The 21181-nt window shown below is 39.2% G+C and overlaps 1 protein-coding gene across 2 annotated transcripts; it reads left to right on the forward strand.

The window, feature by feature from the left end:
• Window positions 1–238: 238 nt before the first annotated feature.
• LOC127448746 (phosphatidylinositol 3-kinase regulatory subunit gamma-like) lies at window positions 239–16974 on the forward strand. 2 transcript variants are annotated; one of them, XM_051711559.1, is made up of 10 exons: window positions 239–614; window positions 9539–9650; window positions 13674–13772; window positions 13895–14075; window positions 14631–14756; window positions 14970–15112; window positions 15200–15376; window positions 15483–15557; window positions 15647–15817; window positions 16316–16974. In XM_051711559.1, exons 1-10 carry the CDS (start codon window positions 506–508, stop codon window positions 16515–16517), a joined length of 1395 nt encoding a protein of 464 aa, XP_051567519.1. In that variant the 5' UTR covers window positions 239–505; the 3' UTR covers window positions 16518–16974. The 2 variants fall into 2 exon arrangements, with proteins under 2 accessions (XP_051567519.1, XP_051567520.1); XM_051711560.1 differs by lacking the exon at window positions 239–614 and adding an exon at window positions 4067–4172.
• Window positions 16975–21181: the final 4207 nt, after the last annotated feature.

The following is a 21181-nucleotide window of genomic DNA, read 5'->3' on the forward strand; positions in this document are numbered from 1 at the left end:
CGTACCTTGAATTGGGAGAAAATGTGACTAAATTCGCTCTCCTTTTCGTGTGTTTAAGTATATTTAAAAATAATAATAATAATAATTCCGCTAAGCCGAAAGCAAGAGGAGAGTCATTTGTTCCCACGAGTACCGGTTAGAGAAAGTCTCCCCCATGCTGAGCGCAGAGAATGGACTCCTCCTCATGAAGTGAAAGGGCCCAGTGGAACTAGAGCTCTCTGACTGAAATGAAGACGGAGTGGATTGTAGAGCTGGTATCTACTCTCTATTCTGTCGGACTGTTCATACATATTTTTTTATTTTATATATAAATGCGTGATCAAGAGATATCGGATTATTAAAGCCTGGTGCTTTGACAGATTTTACAACATGCAGTTATTCTGAAGCAGGCATTCAGACTTTTAAAGTTGAGCTCTCCGTTCAGTTACACAAAGATTTTTGCGTTGAAAATTTGATTTTGCTCAGTTTGGTGAGAGATTAAATCGATCACCAGTGAATTTAGACCATGTACAATACAGTGTGGACTACGGAGAAAGAAGATGACGACTGGAAGGACGTGATGATGCCCTATTCCACTGAATTAATCTTTTACATTGAGATGGACCAGCCGCCAGGTACCTATGTAACATAATTACAATAGCAACACGCTTTTGTCCAATATACTTTACGTTAAAACTCAATTCACTCGCATTCTAGCCTGACATTACTTTCATTGAGAGCACTAGCTCTGTGGCTCTCTGCCTAGACAAATTGATATTCACTCAGGGGTTTAACGGTATTGTATTATAATTGTATGTAGTATTTTTTATTGTAGGCTATGGATCCGTTTAAAACCCCTGCCGTTGTCTTAAACCAGGTCTTTTCCAGTCAGCGTGTCAGTATAAACGTGCCTTCATCGAACTTGACGCTGTACCTGCATTCATATTATCATCTGCATTTTAAATGTATGATAAAAACGACTTTTCATTCAGACAGAGGAGCCATGTCACAAAATATACATTTCACTAGACAGCGCAACAGACTATATTCCTTTATACTTTATAAGTTTAGACTGGCGTTTACGTCTATGAATAGACAGTAACTAGTAAAAATCGGCTCTTTCTATCTTGGTCCTGGTTCTAATTTGAGCCTGAAAATGGTTAAATGAGGAATCTTTCTGTAGAGATTGTGTTACAGGTCCTGCTATAGTCTGCCATTGTTTCCTCAGGAGATTTGGACGTTTTGCATGTCTCACCGCAAATTGTACTGATATGCAAAATGTGGAGGGACCAAAATGCACTCTCTGAATTTGTTTTTGTCACCTATGTAGTGTTAGTGGTAGTGAATATGCATGTTGTCCCCTTTACAAAGTCAGGGACTTTGTATAGCTCTTTCTCTCTGCCCCTGTCTGCTGTGCCTTCTCTGTTCTATATGCTGAAAGCCTCTGAAAGCTCTTGAGGGATTTCATGGGTCTCTCAGAATCAGTTCCCCAATGTTAGTTTTAGTGTTCAGTTCTCCTTATTCACATGCAGTACCATTCCTGTGTCATTTATTAAGCACTGACACCATTTTATTGCCATTGACAATGATGTCATAGACTGGAAACTGGATCCTATTCAGAAGTCATGGGCATAGTTGACAATGGCTCATTAATTCATGCCGTTAATTCCTGATGGGATGGTTCCTGCAATAAAAAGAGGGATGACACTTCTGGAAGCATGAAATGTGAATGGAGTGGGCAAAGAGATAGTGTTCTTCAGTCTTGCATGAGGCTGTAATTTTAAGGTTTTTGTGCACATTGATACTTGAAACCAGAAACGCACAAGCACAAAACATATTTTGTGTATAATTTTTTTTAACAGTCTGGATGTTATGTTTTGTCCATAATTGTTGTTGGATTGTAAAGTCTTTTTTGTCTTTTTTATCGGCACACAATGAATGCAATGTTTCTTGGTCCAGCCTGTTTCCAACAGTGAGCCCACAAACGTGCAAAGGATGAATAATGTTATTACGTTTACGACACGCTCTCTGTTGTTCGAGGGAACAAAGCTTAATGCTCGGTCCTAACCTCCTCATTTCCGAGAAAATGAGCTGTGGTGGATTGAACGAATTTGGTAAGCTGGTTTCTGGCTCGAATAGCCCTTCGATTGCTCTGCCACGGGGATGAATGAGCACACCACAGTGTGATCAACCCACACATTAATCTTATCTTTCATTCTGTACCACTGCACACAGGTTTATCAGATCTGTTCTTTTCGCTTTCCCTCTGTTTGTCCCTCTCTCCCCATGTAGTGTCAGTAGCCTCTCATTCACTTAGCATCTGCCTCTTCCTCAACTCACAGCACTTTCTCTCCGAGATGCTGGTTTCTAGAGAGGCACTGCGGGACAGAGGGAAAGCGGCCAAAATCTGTTTGTCCAGAAGATGGGTAGAGAGAAGACACATGATGAGGGTCCTGTGCAGATGTTCATTAGAATATTTATTACAGCAGAATTGAAATGTGAAAGGCTCTTTGCTGCACCAAGGTACCGGCCCTGTGTATGTGTGTGTGAAACAAGCGAGTGGTCGCTTTGTTCCGTTGCTCTGTCCAATGAGCACAGGTGCTGCACTGCCCCCAGGGGAAAGTTGGCCCCTGTCTATGAGGGCCATTGATGTGTGAGAGTAATAAAAGCTTCTGGAGCCTTTTGCTCTGGATGGACAACAAAAGTGCACTGACACCAAAGTACAAGTCAGCTTCCTACATTCCTTAATGGCCATTCATATAATACAAGGGGTAGAAATGTCACTGTATCTCATTTGATACATGGTTTTATGTTCTTTGCCTTTGCAGCCTGTTTCAAATGTATTTGAGCATTCTTTAACATACAGGCCTAGAGCAAATTCATATGCTGTTCGGCATGGAGGATTTTCTTGCACAGTGTCTCTGCCTTACAGTGGTGATATCTATGAATACATGTCTTTTCTTTTTCTCTGTACATATATGCATATACACTGATATGCCACAACATTAAAACCACCTGCCTAAAATTGTGTAGGTCCCCCTCGTGCCACCAAAACAGCGCCAGAATAGCATTCTGAGATGATATTCTTCTCACCACAATTGTACAGAGTGGTTATCTGAGTTACCATAGACTTTGTCAGTTCGAACCAGTCTGTCCTTTCTCTGTTGACCTCTCTCATCAACAAAGCATTTCCGTCCACAAAATTACCGCTTACTGGATGTTTTTTTGTTTTTGGCATCATTCGTAGTAAATTATAGACACTGTTGTGTGTGAAAATCCCAGGAGATCAGTAGTTACAGAAATTCTCAAACCAGCCCATCTGGCACCAAAAATCATGCCACGGCCCAAATCCCTGATATCACATTGTTCCCCATTCTGATGGTTGATGTGAACATTAACTGAATCTCCTGACCCATATCTGCATAATTTTATGCACTGCACTGCTGCCACACAATTGGCTGATTAGAAAATCGCGTGGATGATTATTGTTGCCAGTCGGGATGGTTTGAGTATTTCTGTAACTGCTGATCTTCTGGGATTTTCATGCACAACAGGCTCTAGAATTTACTGCCTAGATGAGAGAGGTCAACAGTGAATGGCCAGACTGGTTCAAACTGACAAAGTCTACGGTAACTCAGATAACCGCTCTGTACAATTGTGGTGAGAAGAACAGAATGCTATTCTGAGATGCGTGTTGGCGCTGTTTTGGCGGCACGAGGGGGACCTGCACAATATTAGGCAGGTGGTTTTAATGTTGTGGCTGGTCGGTGTTTTGCATTCTCAAGTTACCCGGATTGTGGACGTGAAGAGATTCAGTGTTCTGGTTCATGTCCATCTCAGAGTGTGCTAGTGTCTGTGCCTTGTCTCTCTCTGGGAGGAGCGCCTCCCCCCTGCATCATTCCCCAGAGCTTTCTGCTCATTCTCTCTCCGTCTCATATGGTTGTGCCCACCTCCCCTCCTGCGTCCTCATTGGCTATTGCAGACTTCTCCATTGAGAGCATTTGTTAAGCCAGCAGCATCTGAATTTAGGAGCAGGGATTTTCCCTCTGGCTTTAGTCTGAAAGGCAGAGCGAGCAAGGGAGGGTTGAGAGAAAGCGAGAGCGAGTGGGAGAGGGAGAGAGAATAAGAGGGCTTCACGGACAGCTGAGCGCAGGCTGTACACATGCAGCTGAAAAAGGAACCAGAGGAGGACGGTAAGGGAGATACAGACTCATTTCTTTTCTTCTACTTTTCTGCTGTCACTATTTGCTTTCGTCTTTTCTGATTTACGGCTATTGTAACGTTCTGAACAGGCTGTCATGGGAGCACAATGACAATTAGTGCTTGTCCAATTGTATGTGAAGTGTCCTGGTTCCTGTATTGTTGGAAGCATGCACTGTGGTCAACTTAAATTAAACAAAAAGGAGTGCTTTTTTTAGGTCTTATTTTCTTTTTTCTATATATTTTACTCTATTAAAAATGGACTAGAGTGTCGATTAGCCTGTTATAAGAATTTTACTCTGTCATTCATTAGAAGTGGATAGTGACTGTGTGTCTTTACAATACGTGCACGTAGCAAAGCTAAGCCCATTTGCGTTCACATGCTATTGTGTGTGTCCCTGAAGGTCCATTTAAACCTTGCATGTGCTTGGCGACACTTTTAATTCATTCGCCCTGGAATGGGACGTGGCAGCCCACATTTGCTACACCCCTCAATGGCACTGTCATCACTCTCTGCCACACGCCCTTTCTCATGCTAATGCACCCCCTAATTTGTCCATACAAACTCTAAACCAAGCTGTATGTATGTGTGTATGGCTGTGTCAGTTCATTTGTTTGTGTGTGTTTTTTGTCGAAGTATGGTTGCACCCAAAAATATCACCTGTGGAACCAGAAGTTTTAAAGTGATGTTGTTCTTGTGCGGTAAGACAACAAATGCAGAGCAATGACCACCAGAGTTATTTTGAGTAGCACTTTGCCATTTGTTTATGTTTTCAATTGACGTTGAAACTCAGAGTTCTCCTATGGATGTAGAGTTTTCTTTGTTCAGGGCAGTGCAGCTGTAATGGACTGCTATGCAGTGTTGCCTTTCTTTCTCACCCTCCCTATCCTTTACCTTAATCACTTTCTCTTTCACTTGCCTTGAAAATCAATGTTTGTGCATTAGAAAGTAAAATTATATACCTATTAATCCTTTTCTCTTTTTTTAAAATTATTATTATTTTTTATTTTTTTTTACTTTTATCTTTTCCATTCATTATTAAGCATTATGGGCTAGTTTTCTGCAGGTTTGAGAATTCAAAAGAAATTACTAATGCTTCATTTAGATTACCTTTTGTTTGTTCATTTATGTCATAAATCATGATTGTAATTTGTTAGGATTTGGTGAATGGTGACTTCAAATATAATGGCATGGCTCGGTTAAGTGGGCCATTGTGTGTCCTCCGCTGCGATATCTGACATGCGTGTGTATACATATAAATATAAAATATAAATAAAATGTTTTTTAAAAATTCTGTAATTTTTTTTTTTTTTTTCAGAAAATGAATAATCTTATATAGCCTATATAACATTATATTTGATCTCATTGAATATGTGTACACTTAACTACACATTGTCATATAAACAAAAGTGTAATGACCAATTTACATTTCACGATTGTTATGAAGTTCACAAAACTGTTCTTGCTTTATTTTGAGTCCGACATGGCTAAAATTAAAGACATGCAGTTCAGTAAGGAAGTCGATTCAGTAACCGCTCATTCAGTTCATTCAGAGATGGATTAGTCAGACTGATTCAAACTGGTTGTTTTGAGCGATTCATTAAAAGAACTGGCTCATAAGAGTCATTTGTTTGTGAATTGGACTACATTAGTTGTGCTTTGTTTTTGAGTGCAGCCAGTGAGCATAACACAACAGAAAGACATGTTGTTTTGTCATTATTTCACGGTACGCGCTCTTATGTCACCACATTAAATTTAGACAGAAGCTCACAACTCAGGTGAAATATTTTCTTTTACATTTACTCTGGAGATTCAGTAGTGGTGGAGTGCTGCTGTTGAACAGCGGTGCAGGAAATGCAGTATGCGGGTATGTGTGTGGAGGACAGAGGTGGTCACACACTTGCAGAAAGAGCTGACGGTGGAACATTGGTGGGCAGGAATTTGAGGTTTCAGATGGGCTGCTGCACCTGCCTTTTGGCTGCTGTAGAGAGAGGGAGAAAAAGAGGGGGGTCATTTCCCTTTCTGCTGGTTGGCTGTGTAACTTTGAAAGGGGCTTTGTGATGGCATGAAATATATCACTCCTGTGTGCAAGTTAATGTACGCTTCAGACACGGACGTTTGTGTGGTTGTTTTTAATTTTATTTTTTTGCGGCTCACAAGTTAGTCCTGTGTAGTAAGCTATTGAATCTCAAGCATGCCTCATTTTATTTTGTCTCTTAATTGCATTAGGGAGAGGAGAAGGTGAGCCACGTGGGTATTTGCAAATGTAATAATAATATGGTAGTTATTGAGTTGGCGTAGAGGGAGCAGAAGAGTGTACATTTTCAAATGTGTCTTCAGAAGCTGCTCTGCTGCACAAATGACCACCTACCCACCAGGTGGCTTTTGTTCCCACCAAAGTTTGTGATTACAGGAAAGTGCACAAAGTCATATTTTCTTTCACATTTCTCTCTATCAAAAAAATAACAAAAAAATATTTTTCTATCCAGGCATTTAGCCAATCTCCTCTTAGGCCAACTGAAATGTAGGAAGAGTGTTTGTATGCGTGTGTCTGTGCACACACACCTGCAGGACCAGAGTTTGGGCGGGGATGTGTCCGTTAACCTAGCTCCACTTTGACTGGTTGAAGCAGCTCACCCCACCAGACTTAGGTGTTGCCTATGGACCAATGGAGGGAGGAGTTGTCCCTGTGCCCAGGTCTACTCTAACTCATGCTAGACACATGCTTTCTCACTCCAAAACCACCACTGCTTTCAATTAATATTGCCATCAAAGAAAGCCATTCACACACCCCTCTGCCCACTTGCTCAAAAACAGATGGGCTATAAAGACCCGCACTCGACAAATGTTTGCAATGTATTTTATAGGTCTGGATTTGATTCAGTTTCAATTCTGATTTATTTGGATGTTTCATTATGTCTGTTCAGCTTGCATATATAAGAAATTCTCAGCTGTAAATTATACTGAGAATTTTCTAAATTGGTATGTGTAAATTTTTTTTTAAACTGTTCAGTTACAGTATACTTAACAGATATAATAATAAACAACCAAAACTGAAGTAAACTTTAAAGTAAAGGTCGATCTTGGGATTTTAAGATCAATATCAGGATCGTTCAAATGAAGATCGTGATTAATCGGAAATTTATTTTTTTGAATAAATATTTATATCTAGACTTCAGTGTCAAAGTAATGAGATGAGAAAATCTGAAACGTATCTGGCAACTTTTAAGGAGGTCTCTCTTTATTTTATTTTTTATTCAAGCACTATATGTGTTAACGGAGCAGTGGGTCATTTCAGACTGTGCCAGAAACAGTCTTGCCTATTCTCATTCACATAACAGATCAGTTTCTTCAGCTGGAAGGGCCCAGTGGATTCTAGAACAGGCTTTTACGATAACTGTATGCTCTCTCGCTCTGCACCCTCCCCCTCTTTCCTTTAATGCATGAGAATATTAGACCACTCCCCCTCTACTGTCCTTGCATAGATATCCACCCGTTCTCACACAGCCTTTTCTTAGCTTTGCCAAGGACAGGTGGGTGACTGTATCTACTGAAACTTCACTGTTCTAATAATGCAGTCTTTTTTGAACTACTTATGGAACTACCTTTGCCAATATCCAGATTGGCCTGAGCCATGTGCTCTTAAACAATAGAGTGCAACAGTGCCCGCCAACCTTTTCAGCTGTTTTGGTTCCGGAAGGATTTTTCCCATTAATTTTTCCATAGGGATTTTTGAAAATGTGTTCTAAACCATGAATCATAAATGTGTTCTAAACCATGGACAAAGCAAACCTGCTCAGAGGTGAATCACATCATTATAAACTTTGATATGAAACAAAGTATTAGAAAAAATGAAGTTACAAGACTGTAGCTGCTCACTAGCATTTATAGGTACTCCCACCTAAAACAAGTGCCTTTATAAGAAAGCATTGAGTATGATTTCACGTAAAATCCTATTGCAGTAGTTATCTGGGCAAGAATAACACAAATGCGTTGAGAACGGGAGTGTGGTGCTAGCTTTCGACTAGGTCAGAGGGAGGTTAGTTTGGCTTGGCGGTAAGTGCAAGGCTTGAACACTGCGCCTCTGTGATTTCAGACGAAGTTACAGACTTCAAATGTTTTCTCCATCTCAAAGCTAGCAGTCTTTGCCAACTGCACCTAGCTGAATACTTGCAGGTTCGCCGAAGCCAATACACCATCCCCACTCACACACAAATACATTTAATGCAAACACATCATAACCAAAGTTGTCTAGACCAGCTTCAGTCAAGGAAATTCTTAGGTTTAAGTAGTCTTGCTGAAAGTTGCTTAAGACTGCATTTGACAACATTTGCATGTCATTAACCATCATTCTCAGCCTTTCTCATTTACCTGGATGCTGGTTTTGACTCAGAGGGGGTTGAAATCTTCATATCAGGAGATTAGACAGTAAAATAACCCTGGAAGAAAGCATGCTGTTAAGACGTAACATGGCACATTCGCACACTTTGATATTTCTTTGATTGTGGATGTCATGGTATAGGCTAGTGTGTGGCTGAGCAGCACATTCTAGCAACCCCCTGATCTGCAGGACAGCAAGAGAAATATCAGTGTTTTCTTTCTTGCGTGCTGTTGTGGCAGCCTTTGTATGCTATTGCTCTCAACAAAGGAAGCACTACACTCAACGGAAATGAATTGCGAGCCTATTCATTGCAAATTCAACAAATAGCAGAAAAGCAACACTGGTTGAAGAAGTAATTTGCCTGTTGTTTACAGTTTGCACGGGCAGACAGGAATATGTCGTTGTTGCATTTTCCATGAAATCCAATCCATTTGCATTATCAGTGGAATTCATTGTCACATTTTCCAAAACAAACATATATAGTGACAGATGACTTTAAGGGGTCAGATCTTGGAGGCATGCATGGAAAGGAATTCTGTGGGAAAACTGAAATAAAGTTATTTGCTTTTGGGCTAAAGGTTAGTAGCTAAAACTGGGTAGTAATCTGCATTCTGTTTCTGCTATTTGGCTATCAGCACTCAAAGTACTCGCCAGCCCTCTTAAAGACACCGCTATTCCAATACAACATGTGTTTAAGGTAAAGAGTGAGACTGAGGTTTCTGAATTCTTTCGTTTGTCAATTTTGGCTAAATTTTTGGATTCTCTTGGCAGCACAAACTTTTCGTTTGCAAGGCCGCACCATAACAAGCATTAATGTTTGTGTCTAAGACTGGTTTTAGAGAGGTTCCAACTTTTCCAAAGTCACCAATTTTTTTAACTACTTCATATCTTGAGGATTGCTCATGAGATCTGACATTTAAAACATTTTCTTCTTCTAAGTGTTAAATATATTTTTCTTCTCTTTTATTCTTTCGCAGCGCTTCCTCCCAAACCAGCAAAACCCATGACACCAGTAAACGGTAACAGTGTGAAAGAAGCCACCAGCTGCTCATTGCATGAAGCAGAATGGTACTGGGGAGACATATCAAGGTAAAACTCAATTGACACTCAACAGACTTCATTTCTCGATTTGTTGGATTTCTGCATGTTCTCTGTTTTGAAAATCTTTCCTTTCGATATTAGCTAATTTTATGAGACTCCGTCTTCATCACGTGTAGCAGACACGTATGGCAATGTGTGAGACACCGTCACCACGGTGGTCAGGTGATAGTTGGTCAGTGCAGTCATTAAGGCTGCAAGCACCTCTCTGGGTTTTCAGGACATTACTTGCTCTTTAACAAATGTCATAAGTTTCCCGCATCCACTGCTCTGCAGTGTCTTGTTGCTCATTCAGCAGCCTACAGTCTGCCACCAGATCTCTGAGAAAGCCTCTGTGCTCTACTATGCCAGAGCCCAACTTTTTCACTTTTTTCTTTACATAAGCCAATTAAACTTATTTTGATCATCTCCCCCTCTTTTGGCTCAATTGTCCTGGAGGCACATATTCTTGGCAGCAGCTGTACAAAAGCAGAAAGGCAATGAAATGGAGAAGATACTTCCAGAGAGAGTTTAGAAAATAGAAAACGAGAGGGTTTAGTTGCCATTATTTAAGGAGAGGCATAGAAGAGACCAAATCTCCAAAATGCCAAGCAGTCTGGCCCATTTCCAACAGGGCCCATAAAATTCCCAGGTTTTAGCAGATTAGTCTGCTGCTTAGTGACCAGCTTTAGACCTGTTTGAAGTTGGGCATGTAGAAATTCTGCAGAGGTGCTCTCGAGATTACACAGCTCTGAAGCCCCACTATCCTTTTAACTCTCATAGCCCCTTCCCAGATAGATCTGAGCTGCTTTTAGCATGACTTTGAATCTGTCCTGAGTGGTTGACTAGTTTAAGAATCAGAAAGTAACTAGTCACTCTTGGTGTCAAATAAAGTAGCACTCCCAAGCAAATTGTTTGCAGACCATTAAAATTCAAATGTAAACTAGCCTGTAATAGTCTGTGACATTAGGCTCTTTTTAATATATCTGTGTCCCTCAAAACCGTGTTACCTACCTACATCAGCAGTTGGTATAAAATGTTTAAATCTACAATTTGAGAAATGAGCTCAACTGGAGCATGGTCAGATGGTCTTTACAGTGTTAGTCCATCAAGTGATTTGACATGATAGAGATCAGACTTGATCTGGTTTTGCAGTTTCAGTTAAGTACATACTAGAAGTTCTTAGTCATGTTTATCATTTGCAGCCTGCTTTGGTCTTTTTTTATCCTGGGCTTGTGCTTAATCCTCTGGGGTCGACGGATGCGCCGGCGCGTCCTGCTGGATTTTTTCCTCATAACAGCGGAAACAACTTAAAATACTCCGTCATTTTTGGGCATACAGATAAGTGTAAGACATCATTAGAGACTATAAAGGGTCTACTTTTATTTGTGTACACTCACAATAACAAAAAAACCTTGTGCTTTTGTAAAATAAAGAAAATAAACAGGGTGCGCTTTCAGCCGTCTCTATCTCCGTGAGCATCTTTCTTAAACACGTCACAAAAATGAACTGAAACTCCGCGAATACTTATCAGACAAACATGAAACATATGTCTAAAGAAAGCTTAAAATGTCTACTTTTAAATAAAACAATTCAAATTTAAAACAAATATTCTCCTGCAATGTAATCTGTGTGAAACATAGAGTTTCTCCTGGCACCGCTAATTATCGCTAATGTGTTCACACCCACCAGCAGAGCGCGCTATTCATACGGTAATGTGCTGAGGCGATCAATGCAAATGGTAAACGCCCCCAACAGTGCCTTAAAAGCATCAAGTTCATTCACTTTTGTGCGCGTTTGGAAGATGGCATGCTACACAGGTGAGGAAGAGTTCACATTTTCCTCAGAAGAAGAGCGGGACTCCGATGAACGTTTGCATTTTGAAGAGCGACTTGATGCAACTGAGAATACAATTTCGGATAAGTAAGTCTTTACTTACATTAGTTGACATGCTATTTTATATAAACATGTACATATTTTACTAGTTGGACTATTTCCAGACTTGCCAGCCAGTATTCAAAGTATTGAAATTGTCCTAATAGGCAAGTTTTAGTTACATTTAAATGTTGTTTCAGCTAAAGTAGGTATTTAAATTGTATGCTGTATGATATAAATATGATATAAAAATAATGATGAAGTAATGATGCTGAAAATTCAGCTTTGATCACAGGAATAAATTGCATTTGACAATATATTCAAATAGAAAAAAGTTAAATTGTAAAAATATTTCACAATATCACTGTTTTTGCTATATTTTGAATCAAATAAATGCAGCCTTGGTGAGCAGAAGAGACTTCTTTTAAAAACATAAAATCTTACCGATCTAAAACTTTTAAACGGTAGTGTAGGTCTAAAGTTTTTAAGTAAAGTCTTTATGTAAAGAAAATATGTAGTCAAGATTATTCTTTTAACTTAAACTTGATTTTGTGAAATAAGCTACAAACAAGACATTCAATCATAGTCTCCTCACATTCATTCTCTCTCAGGGGAGGGGTCTTTGTCTCAGGTGTGGATCACATCAAAATTCATGATCATCCACGCCTCCTTGCATATGGCCTTTCTAACACTAAAAGTGTCTTACAAAAGTTAAATGACTATATTGTTTTGTATGAATGAGTGATCAGGATGGTTTTCACATCATTTTGTTGCAAAAACTTAGGCTACAAGATCCAGTTCTCAAAAGTCTTGTGAACAAATGTTTAGTATGTGTTACATGGCCTTATTTCAGTTACTTAAAATTTTTGTTTTTTCAAAAACCACGCATAAACGTTATTTTTTTCAAAAATACAAACATGTACATACATGTTGTTAACATTTTATTGTGCCCAGTTTGTGCTGAATACAGTGTTATCAGACTTTAGCCATTAATATGTTTTTAAGCAACTGAAAAAAGCACAAATATCAAGGCATGTCAAAACTTCTCCAGGGCCCAAAACACCCTCCGACCCCAGAGGATTAAAGCCAACATTGTCAAAATAGACCTCATTTGCTTAATACATGTTTCTGATCATTTTGTGTAAGATTCATTAGTACACGTCCTTCTAAAGAAATGTTTGTCTTTTGTAATCTTTCATCAAAGAACGTTTACATTTCAAACAACGGATGTCAGTGGTGTTTCAGGAGGGCAGTAGTCCTCCACAATTGACTTCAAGGTCTCGTATGGAGTGCCCACTTTTCACTATCCAATCAATTCCCAATGGATAAAAACCAACCCTAAATAAAGTCCCACACTACATTTTTCCCTGTAGTTGAATACCCTGTTTCACTTGGAAATGTTTCACAAAAAGGGAGTCAAATTGGTTGTGAATATTGTTTCATATTCACTTCTGTGCTCTGATTGCTCAAATTATTGGAAGCTTCCCTGATCCCAAAACATTAAATGATAAAATAGGGCACCTGGCCCAACAGTGTACTTGTTGATGCACTGCAGCCTAAAAATGGGCTAGATTTTCCATAGATCACAGTTTAGGAACTTTGTAGAATCAAGCTTGAGATGACTCCTCCCAAGAAAAGTTGGAGCTTTGCTTTGTCATGGGCCCCATTCCTCTGAAGGCTATATAAACCCCCTCCTGAGAGCCTGGGCCGGCTGAGCTCCAGCATGACTAGGCTGTTGGCTGTTAGGCACAGACTGTGTGTGGAATGGCAGAGGGGGAAGTCAAGGGGTGTGACATTCCTCCCAGACAGACTAAAATGGAGAGGGGGCAAAAAAGGAGGCAAGTCTTTGAAGCCTGTTGGCTCATCCGCTTGTTGTCTGGAGGCTCTTTTTGAAGAAACAGACAGCCTTGAGTTCAAGACAAGAGCTGGAGGCATCAGCGTACATTTGCTTTTGCTCTCTGCCAGACAACATACAGCCGTCTGAAAGTGAAAATGATGGTGAGAAGTGATTCATTCAGACCTTTCTGCAGAGGTCAGGGGCCACAGCAAACCTTTTTTAACTTTAATTGCTAATTACCAAGAGCAAGATTTGCCAGTTGTATTCTAGAAGTAGGCTATTTGCATCACTCACTCTTCTCTTTCTCCCTTCTCTCCACACAGGGAAGAGGTGAATGACAAACTAAGGGATATGCCTGATGGTACTTTCTTGGTACGGGATGCCTCAACTAAGATGCAGGGAGATTACACACTAACGCTAAGGTAATTATTTCTGAGGACTAAAAGGGATAGTTCACCCCAAAACCTCTCAATTTGGGATTCAGTTGTTCCATTAGATTGCATTGTTTTGTTTTTTAAGTAACATAATTCCTTTCTTCCTGTAGGAAAGGCGGAAACAATAAGCTAATAAAGATCTACCACCGAGATGGGAAGTATGGTTTCTCAGACCCACTCACATTCAGCTCTGTGGTGGAGCTCATCAGTCACTACAGGCATGAGTCTCTGGCCCAGTACAACACCAAATTGGACGTTAAGCTCATGTACCCCGTCTCCCGCTACCAGCAGGTAAAAACCTTGGCCAGGGTTGAGATTAGGGGTATGGGTATCACAGTTACAGTGATGAGCACTCTCTGTTGCTTTTCCTAGCTTTCCTGCCTTTCCTCTTTACCTCTTTGTCCTCCCACCTCTCCCTCCCTCGCTTTTGCTCGAAAGAGTGTGTTTGCTGAATGAATTGTGCAGCATGTTGTGAGTGAAACTGCAGCGACAGCAGGATGCTTTTGGCATGAAATATTACTTTGTTTATTGACACCTCCTAAATAATTGCACACATTCACAATGTCGAAAGGCCATCCAGGCATTTATTTATTTGTGCCCTCCCGGTATCTTCCTCAGACACACAGGTGCTCATTATTTAGGGGGATCCACCAAACTAAGCCCCCGAGAGGCACTAACAGATTTCATGATTTTTATGAATGATTCTTGGAAGAGAATTTCTGAAAAATGGCTTTCACTCTGTAAGCAAAACCTACAGTGTGTTTCTGCAAGCAGCCTTTTTTCCTACCGCACTTTGCTTCTCTCAGCAGTTCATATCAATAGCAATGCATTTATTTTCTCTCTCAGGATCAGCTGGTGAAAGAGGACAACATTGATGCAGTGGGGAGGAAACTCCAGGAATATCACAATCAATATCAGGATAAGAGTAAAGAATATGACAGACTCTATGAGGAGCACACGAAAACCTCACAGGTACAGCCTCTTAAGAACATCACTATATGATCGATAGACAACCAACCCATTAGTTCCAGCTTTAAAAACCAAATGCATCTCAGCTTAACTTAAATGCAAACACTTTATTCAGCTGTAGAGTCCTGTTGACCAGTTAATCATTAAGTCAGTTAAGAGGCACAATCCTTTTGAGGTTGCATCAGACCAACTGATTTATCTTTGCTTTGATTGCAGGAGATTCAAATGAAACGTACTGCAATAGAGGCCTTCAATGAGACCATAAAAATTTTCGAAGAGCAGTGTCACACGCAGGAACGCTACAGTAAAGAGTACATCGAGCGATTCTGCAGAGAGGGCAATGACAAAGAGATTGAGAGGTATGTACAACTACAGCGGTCCACAATCAAGAGAGCTCCAGTGAAGGTAACATTTTTGGGTTTATGAAATTGACTTTTCTGTCTCAGGATTATGATGAACTACGAGAAGCTCAAATCCCGTTTGGGTGAGATTCACGACAGTAAGACCCGCCTTGAACAAGACTTGAAAACGCAGGCTCTGGACAACAGGGAGACAGACAAGAAGATGAACAGCTTAAAACCAGACCTTATCCAGCTTCGAAAGATCCGAGATCAGTATCTTGTGTAAGAGGACCCTCCTTAACAGTTAATATTGCTCACCATTGCTGTTCTGTTTGAGATCATTGTAAACTAACTTTTCCTCCATACTGCTTTTCTCTTTTTGATGCAGTTGGCTCAATCATAAAGGTGTTCGACAGAAACGCATAAATGATTGGCTGGGGATAAAAAATGAGAACCCGGATGAGTAAGTTCTTCGAAATAGTAGTGTAAATTTCAGTCACTGAAATTTCAAAGCACCTATTATATTTCCTTCTGATTTTGCTCTCCTCTTAGTGCCTACTTTGTCAGTGAGGAGGATGAGAATCTGCCACACTATGATGAGAAGAGCTGGTTCGTGGGGGACCTAAACCGAACGCAGGCGGAGGACTTGCTCCACGGCAAACCTGATGGAGCTTTCCTCATTAGAGAGAGCAGCAAGAAGGGTTGTTACGCCTGCTCTGTTGTGTGAGTATCCTAAAATAAAACATTTACAATGTGAATTCAAAGCAGTGTAAATAAAATGGATTAAACATGCACAAGTCTAAAGTATTTTCTGCAGTGTTCCTTCACTTACGTATTACATAGAAATGTACAGCCATGTTCAGCCAGGCTATTTTCCGTGTTGGTGCTGTGGCCTAGTGGTTAGTGTACATGCTCCAGACATGTTAAGCCATCATGCTTAAGTAGGAAATACTGGTTTGAATCTGGTCTTCTCTCTACAATTTTTTTTTCATCTGGACTTTCAGCATTTATTAAGGCTGCATTTTTTTCCAATTATGCATGATGCACAATACATCAATTTATTGATTACATTCTGCAAGGCTGAATCAGTCACCTCTACAGCATTATTGACTTAGCTTGTCATTGAGCAAAGAGACTGCCTTTATCTTTGCTGTGTGTCTGTGAGGTCAGATTCTGTTTTGAAATCAGCTTGATAATCAGATCTCTTGTTTCTTTCTGTAGCGTGGATGGCGAGGTGAAGCACTGCGTCATCTACAGCACGCCTCGTGGCTACGGTTTCGCTGAGCCCTACAACTTGTACAGCACTCTGAAAGACCTGGTCCTGCACTACCACCAGACCTCACTGGTCCAGCACAATGACTCGCTCAACGTGCGGCTGGCGTACCCAGTGTATGCACAGATGCCCTCAGGCCCCCGCAGATGAAGACTGCCAACCCACCCGCCCCCCCCCACCCCCCAAATTAAACTGTCTACACTCTGGGAAGGGGGGGAAGGCTTTCTGAACAATCTGAAGAAAAAAAAAAGCATACCAACAAAAAAACACTTGCTGCAACACACACGTCAGCCACCTTGGAGTTATATATTTTTACAAGAACAATTTGGAGGGCATTCTTTCTAAAGACAGCTTGATTTGCACAAGGAAGTTTTAAATGTTTGTGAATGTGAAAAAAGCAGAAGGAAGCAGAAGAGGCGCGTTTCAGGTGACCCGCGCTGCTACCTAAACTCCAGCTGGGACTTTTTACATGCTTCATTTTAGCTTTTAGCTTAAGCTTCTTCTTTTTTTTTATCTTCCTGTCGCTTTTCTCACATCTTTCCATTTTTCATTCAAATATTTGTTTGTTTTTTCTTTGAATTGTCTTTGCATTGTTCCTAACTAAATGTAAGGCAGTGAAAATATTTGTTTTCTCTGTCTCTCTCTCTTTCTTTGTTTATATATATATATATATATATATATATATATATATATATATATATATATATATATATATATATATATATATATATATATATATAAAAAAAGGCAAAAACTATGTAGCAAACAGATGACTGACACTTTCCAGAGTGTTCTCACATTGACTGCTGCTGAACAAGGGATTGTGGGATGGTTTGGGAGGGCACAAGTGAAAATGTGTTGTGGTTTTATAAAAACTTGTTTTACACTAACCTGAGAAAGGTGTTTTTTTTTTGTTTTTTTTTTTTTCTGGATATTTTGTTTTTGTGTGTGTCCTTTCTAAGCAATTAAGATCGTTACAGTTCAGTACAGAGACCAAAGTTGGCATGGGGAGGACATCCTGTTTTTTTTTTATTTTTTTTTTTTTGCTCTTGTTCATTCAAGTGAGAGGAATGATTTGCAAACTACACAAAATCTGATCTGTGTCAGCTCTATTTTTTTTTAAATTATTATTATTATTATTTTTAGAACCAAAATCACATGCACAGACAGTCGACATGAAGCACTTATGTAGGAATGACAAGTGATTGCTGCACGTCTGTACACTAAATTTGAAACTTTTCATGTTTGTTTTTTAACTAATAAGGCATCTATATGCTTAATGTCTGATCCAGAAAAATCGGATTTGTGTAATTGTATGGCAGGCCTGCGGAATATATCTCAAGTTCTTCAGTAAACAGGAGCAGTGCTTCTCGTTAAAACAGATGTGCTTTAGCACATAACTTAAAGACCGTGCTATCCAGCTTTTGTTGAAAAAGTGGCATCGATGGCATCAAAAAGTGATAATCACTTGAACCTTTTGAAGAATTTCAAATTTCCTTGGAATTTTTTTGGGGGGGTGGAGTCCTCTTTATTGCCTAGTGCTTCTCTTTTTATCAGGTTGACTCGTTCTGTATCAGAAAAGAAAAAATACACCATCATTTGGATGCCTGTTGGTTTTAATGTTGCATAATAAAATCTTTATGAAATAATATTCACACAGATATATGCACAGTAGTGTCAAGAAAATCAGTTATATCACTCCTTGTTTCTTGTTGGGCATCTGGCACTCAGTTGTCCATTTGTTGAGTATTTCCTTATTTTTATTCCATTTGTGCCATCTTTTTTCAAAATTTGGTTCTGTGTTGAAAGGCGCCTCTAGCAAAAGAACAACAACAGACTTATACAGTCAGCGTGGTTTGCTGTCTCCCACCACTGCAACTTCCCAACTCCAGTTGTCCTATGCTTTTGCGACTTTAATCCAAAAACTCTAAATGCACAGCATATGTTTTATGCAAAGCAGCATATTGTGAAAACTGAATAAACTAAATGTCATTAAGTGATCACTGTGTTATTTGAGATGGAAAAGTCTACATGGAGTCTTGTGGTTGGTGGGTGATGATGGGCCTTTGCAGATGGAGCAATGAGTCAGATCAGGTGTTGAGGTGAATTTACAATGCTGGAATTGGCCTGAAATTGAAAGATCCCCCCCCCCCCCCTTCATCTACTATTAATTTCACTTGCTCTTCCTGCTTTTGCTATTGCAACTGTCTGTGTGACTGTGGTGTCCTTGGGTCACTTTATTGGATGTTAGTGGCAGGAAAAAACACAGCAGTGGTTCTTTGTCCAGTAGGAATCTTTGTGTAGGAGGGAGGGAACTCAATGTTCTTATCTGTTCTACCATCACTGTGGCAGGACTTGAACTCTTTGACCAATCAGAACTCACTAGCCTCAGAAAAATCAGCTATTTATTTTCTAGTCTGTCTGTGCATGTGACCCTTCATAAATGCATCTTTGCAGACTTTGTCTTATGATCATGATTTTGCCATCTCCTTTTCTGTGGAAAGTTTGGGTTACTGTGGTCTGTATCGTATGTCCTGCTTTGTCTTTTTATCCTATCCTCCAAATGTTTTGGGATGTCCAGATTATTATTATTTTAAGCTGGGGTCCCCTGTCTATTACTTGAACTCTTGCATTGCTCACCATTGAATGTCTTTATAAAACATATATACATTTATTAAAACACAGGAAACCCCTTTTATGCCATGAGTGGATTGAGTACTTTAAGAAAAGAAACTTGTGTTTTGTTAAAAAGAGGGGTTTATTTTACATTCACAGAGCTCAAATATGACTGTTTATTGGAGACCAATATAGCACACATCATATTTGAAGAGTTCTAGAGTGATTTAATAGGTAACTTGATTTATGTTTGACAATTCACACCTTGTTCATACATGACTTTTGAGAAATTGTTTGGAAATTTTTTTTTTTTTTTTTTTTTTTTGTAATTTTTTTTTTTATTTATTTTTAATGAGCGTTTTCCCAAGCATTGAGACCAAAGATTTGAGTTTGGTTTTTTTTTATTTCCTAGTTTTGAAGATATGCATTATCTTTTTCCCTTGTATTTCAATTGCCTTGCTTCCATGCAAACTTAATTTTGTGTCTTAGTTTTTGGGTTGCCATCAATAGTCCCTCACTTGTCTGAAAATATTGACTTTTACTGTCCTCATATTTAAGATTCACTTTAGCGCACTGTGGATTGGCAGGGAGTGCATTTATTGCCATTAAAAAAAAAAAAAAAAAAAAAAAAATGTTTTGTGAAGCCTCAAAGTGAACAGTTTGAGACTTGACCCAAAGCTGAGGTATTTTTGTTGATAGTTAATTTTTGCACTTTTACTTCGAAGAGATAAATAGATTTTTGTGTGCCATCATAGTTTAGCCTTGTCAGAATTTGATTGTTAGTTTGCTAAAACACCTCTAAAATCACCGAAATCAAGTGTTTCAATGTCTCTTTTCTTTACAGAATTGTCTTACATTTATTGATTCCTGACCTAGCTGGAGACACTGTTTTTATGTTCTGCTCTGGAAATCCATATAAAGCAAATGAAAAACCCTATACCCCACAGTAATTTGTGGTTTGTTTTGAAAGAATATGTGATTTGCCGTTCTCTGCAGGGCAGAAATCAGTGGGGTTTGTTGGATTTCTTTGTTCCTACACTCCAGAAAGCATGCAATATTTTGTTTTTCTTTTTTCCTTTTGAAAGTTTTCAGGGACATGAAAAAGCATTGCATTGGGTATTCGTATGAGAGATATTTACTAGAGAAACAAAAAAGAGAAGTGGGAATGGGGGAAAGTAACACATAACGAGCCAACAGAATCAACAGCGCATTGCTTCAAAAGCTCAGAGGGTTTGGGCATGAACCAAAACAACCTTTTTCCACTCCTGTATAACCGCTTGAGTTTTCAGTCAATGTCGGTACAAAGCAGGTGTAATGACTAGATGACCTGGCTAAGGTTATTTCCAGACTGTTAACTAGCAATGGCTTTTGCTCCCTTGTGCAGTTCTGCAAAGTTTTATTTGCAGTCAGGTTCGAATATGTTGTGATTCTCATTGGGAGTCTTTTGTGTTCTTACCACAGCTGTCCCACCATGATATCCAGCACATTTCTTATAGAAATAATAAAAATAAAAAAAAGAAAGAAAGAAAGAAAAGCTCTCACTCTCCTTCCCACTTTGGCATACGTAAAACCCAGCATGCTTTGGTACTCTTGACTGTTGTTTTGTGTAAAAATACATATATATATATATATATATATATATATATATATATATATATATATGTATATATTTAAAAAAAAAGAAAAAAAAAGACGTGAAACAAAAATTGGTAATTGTCTGTTTATGGTGTAGTCAAATATACATTTTTATATCGCTTTTGGAAAAAAAACTGCTTTTTCAGCTGAAATAAGTTGGCCGCCCTTTGTTGCAGTGGTTCATGCAAAATGATATTGTCCACAAAAACTGAGACAGAGGAGCTACAGAAGCAATAGAAAACAACATGTTCAGTACCTTTGCACAAATTGTATGAACTCAGTAAATGCATTCTCTTTGAAGAACAGTAAACTAATACATTTTCTTTAATCACATCATATTATTTACATGACAGAATGCAGACTTTGTTCTGTATAAATCTAAATATTCCCTAAACACCAGCAGTGTTCATTATAGACTCAGCTTGAGCAATAAGCCACGGGCCCCTTAATGTCCAATATGTACTCCAATGAAAACATAAAGAATGTGTTGCTCCAGCTCCAGTCAATATATGCTTGTATAACTAGTGTTTCATGTCTCCAGACACGTTATGGCACAAATGGAC

This window comes from Myxocyprinus asiaticus, chromosome 12 (genome assembly GCF_019703515.2).
Source record: "Myxocyprinus asiaticus isolate MX2 ecotype Aquarium Trade chromosome 12, UBuf_Myxa_2, whole genome shotgun sequence".
NCBI lineage: Eukaryota > Metazoa > Chordata > Actinopteri > Cypriniformes > Catostomidae > Myxocyprinus > Myxocyprinus asiaticus.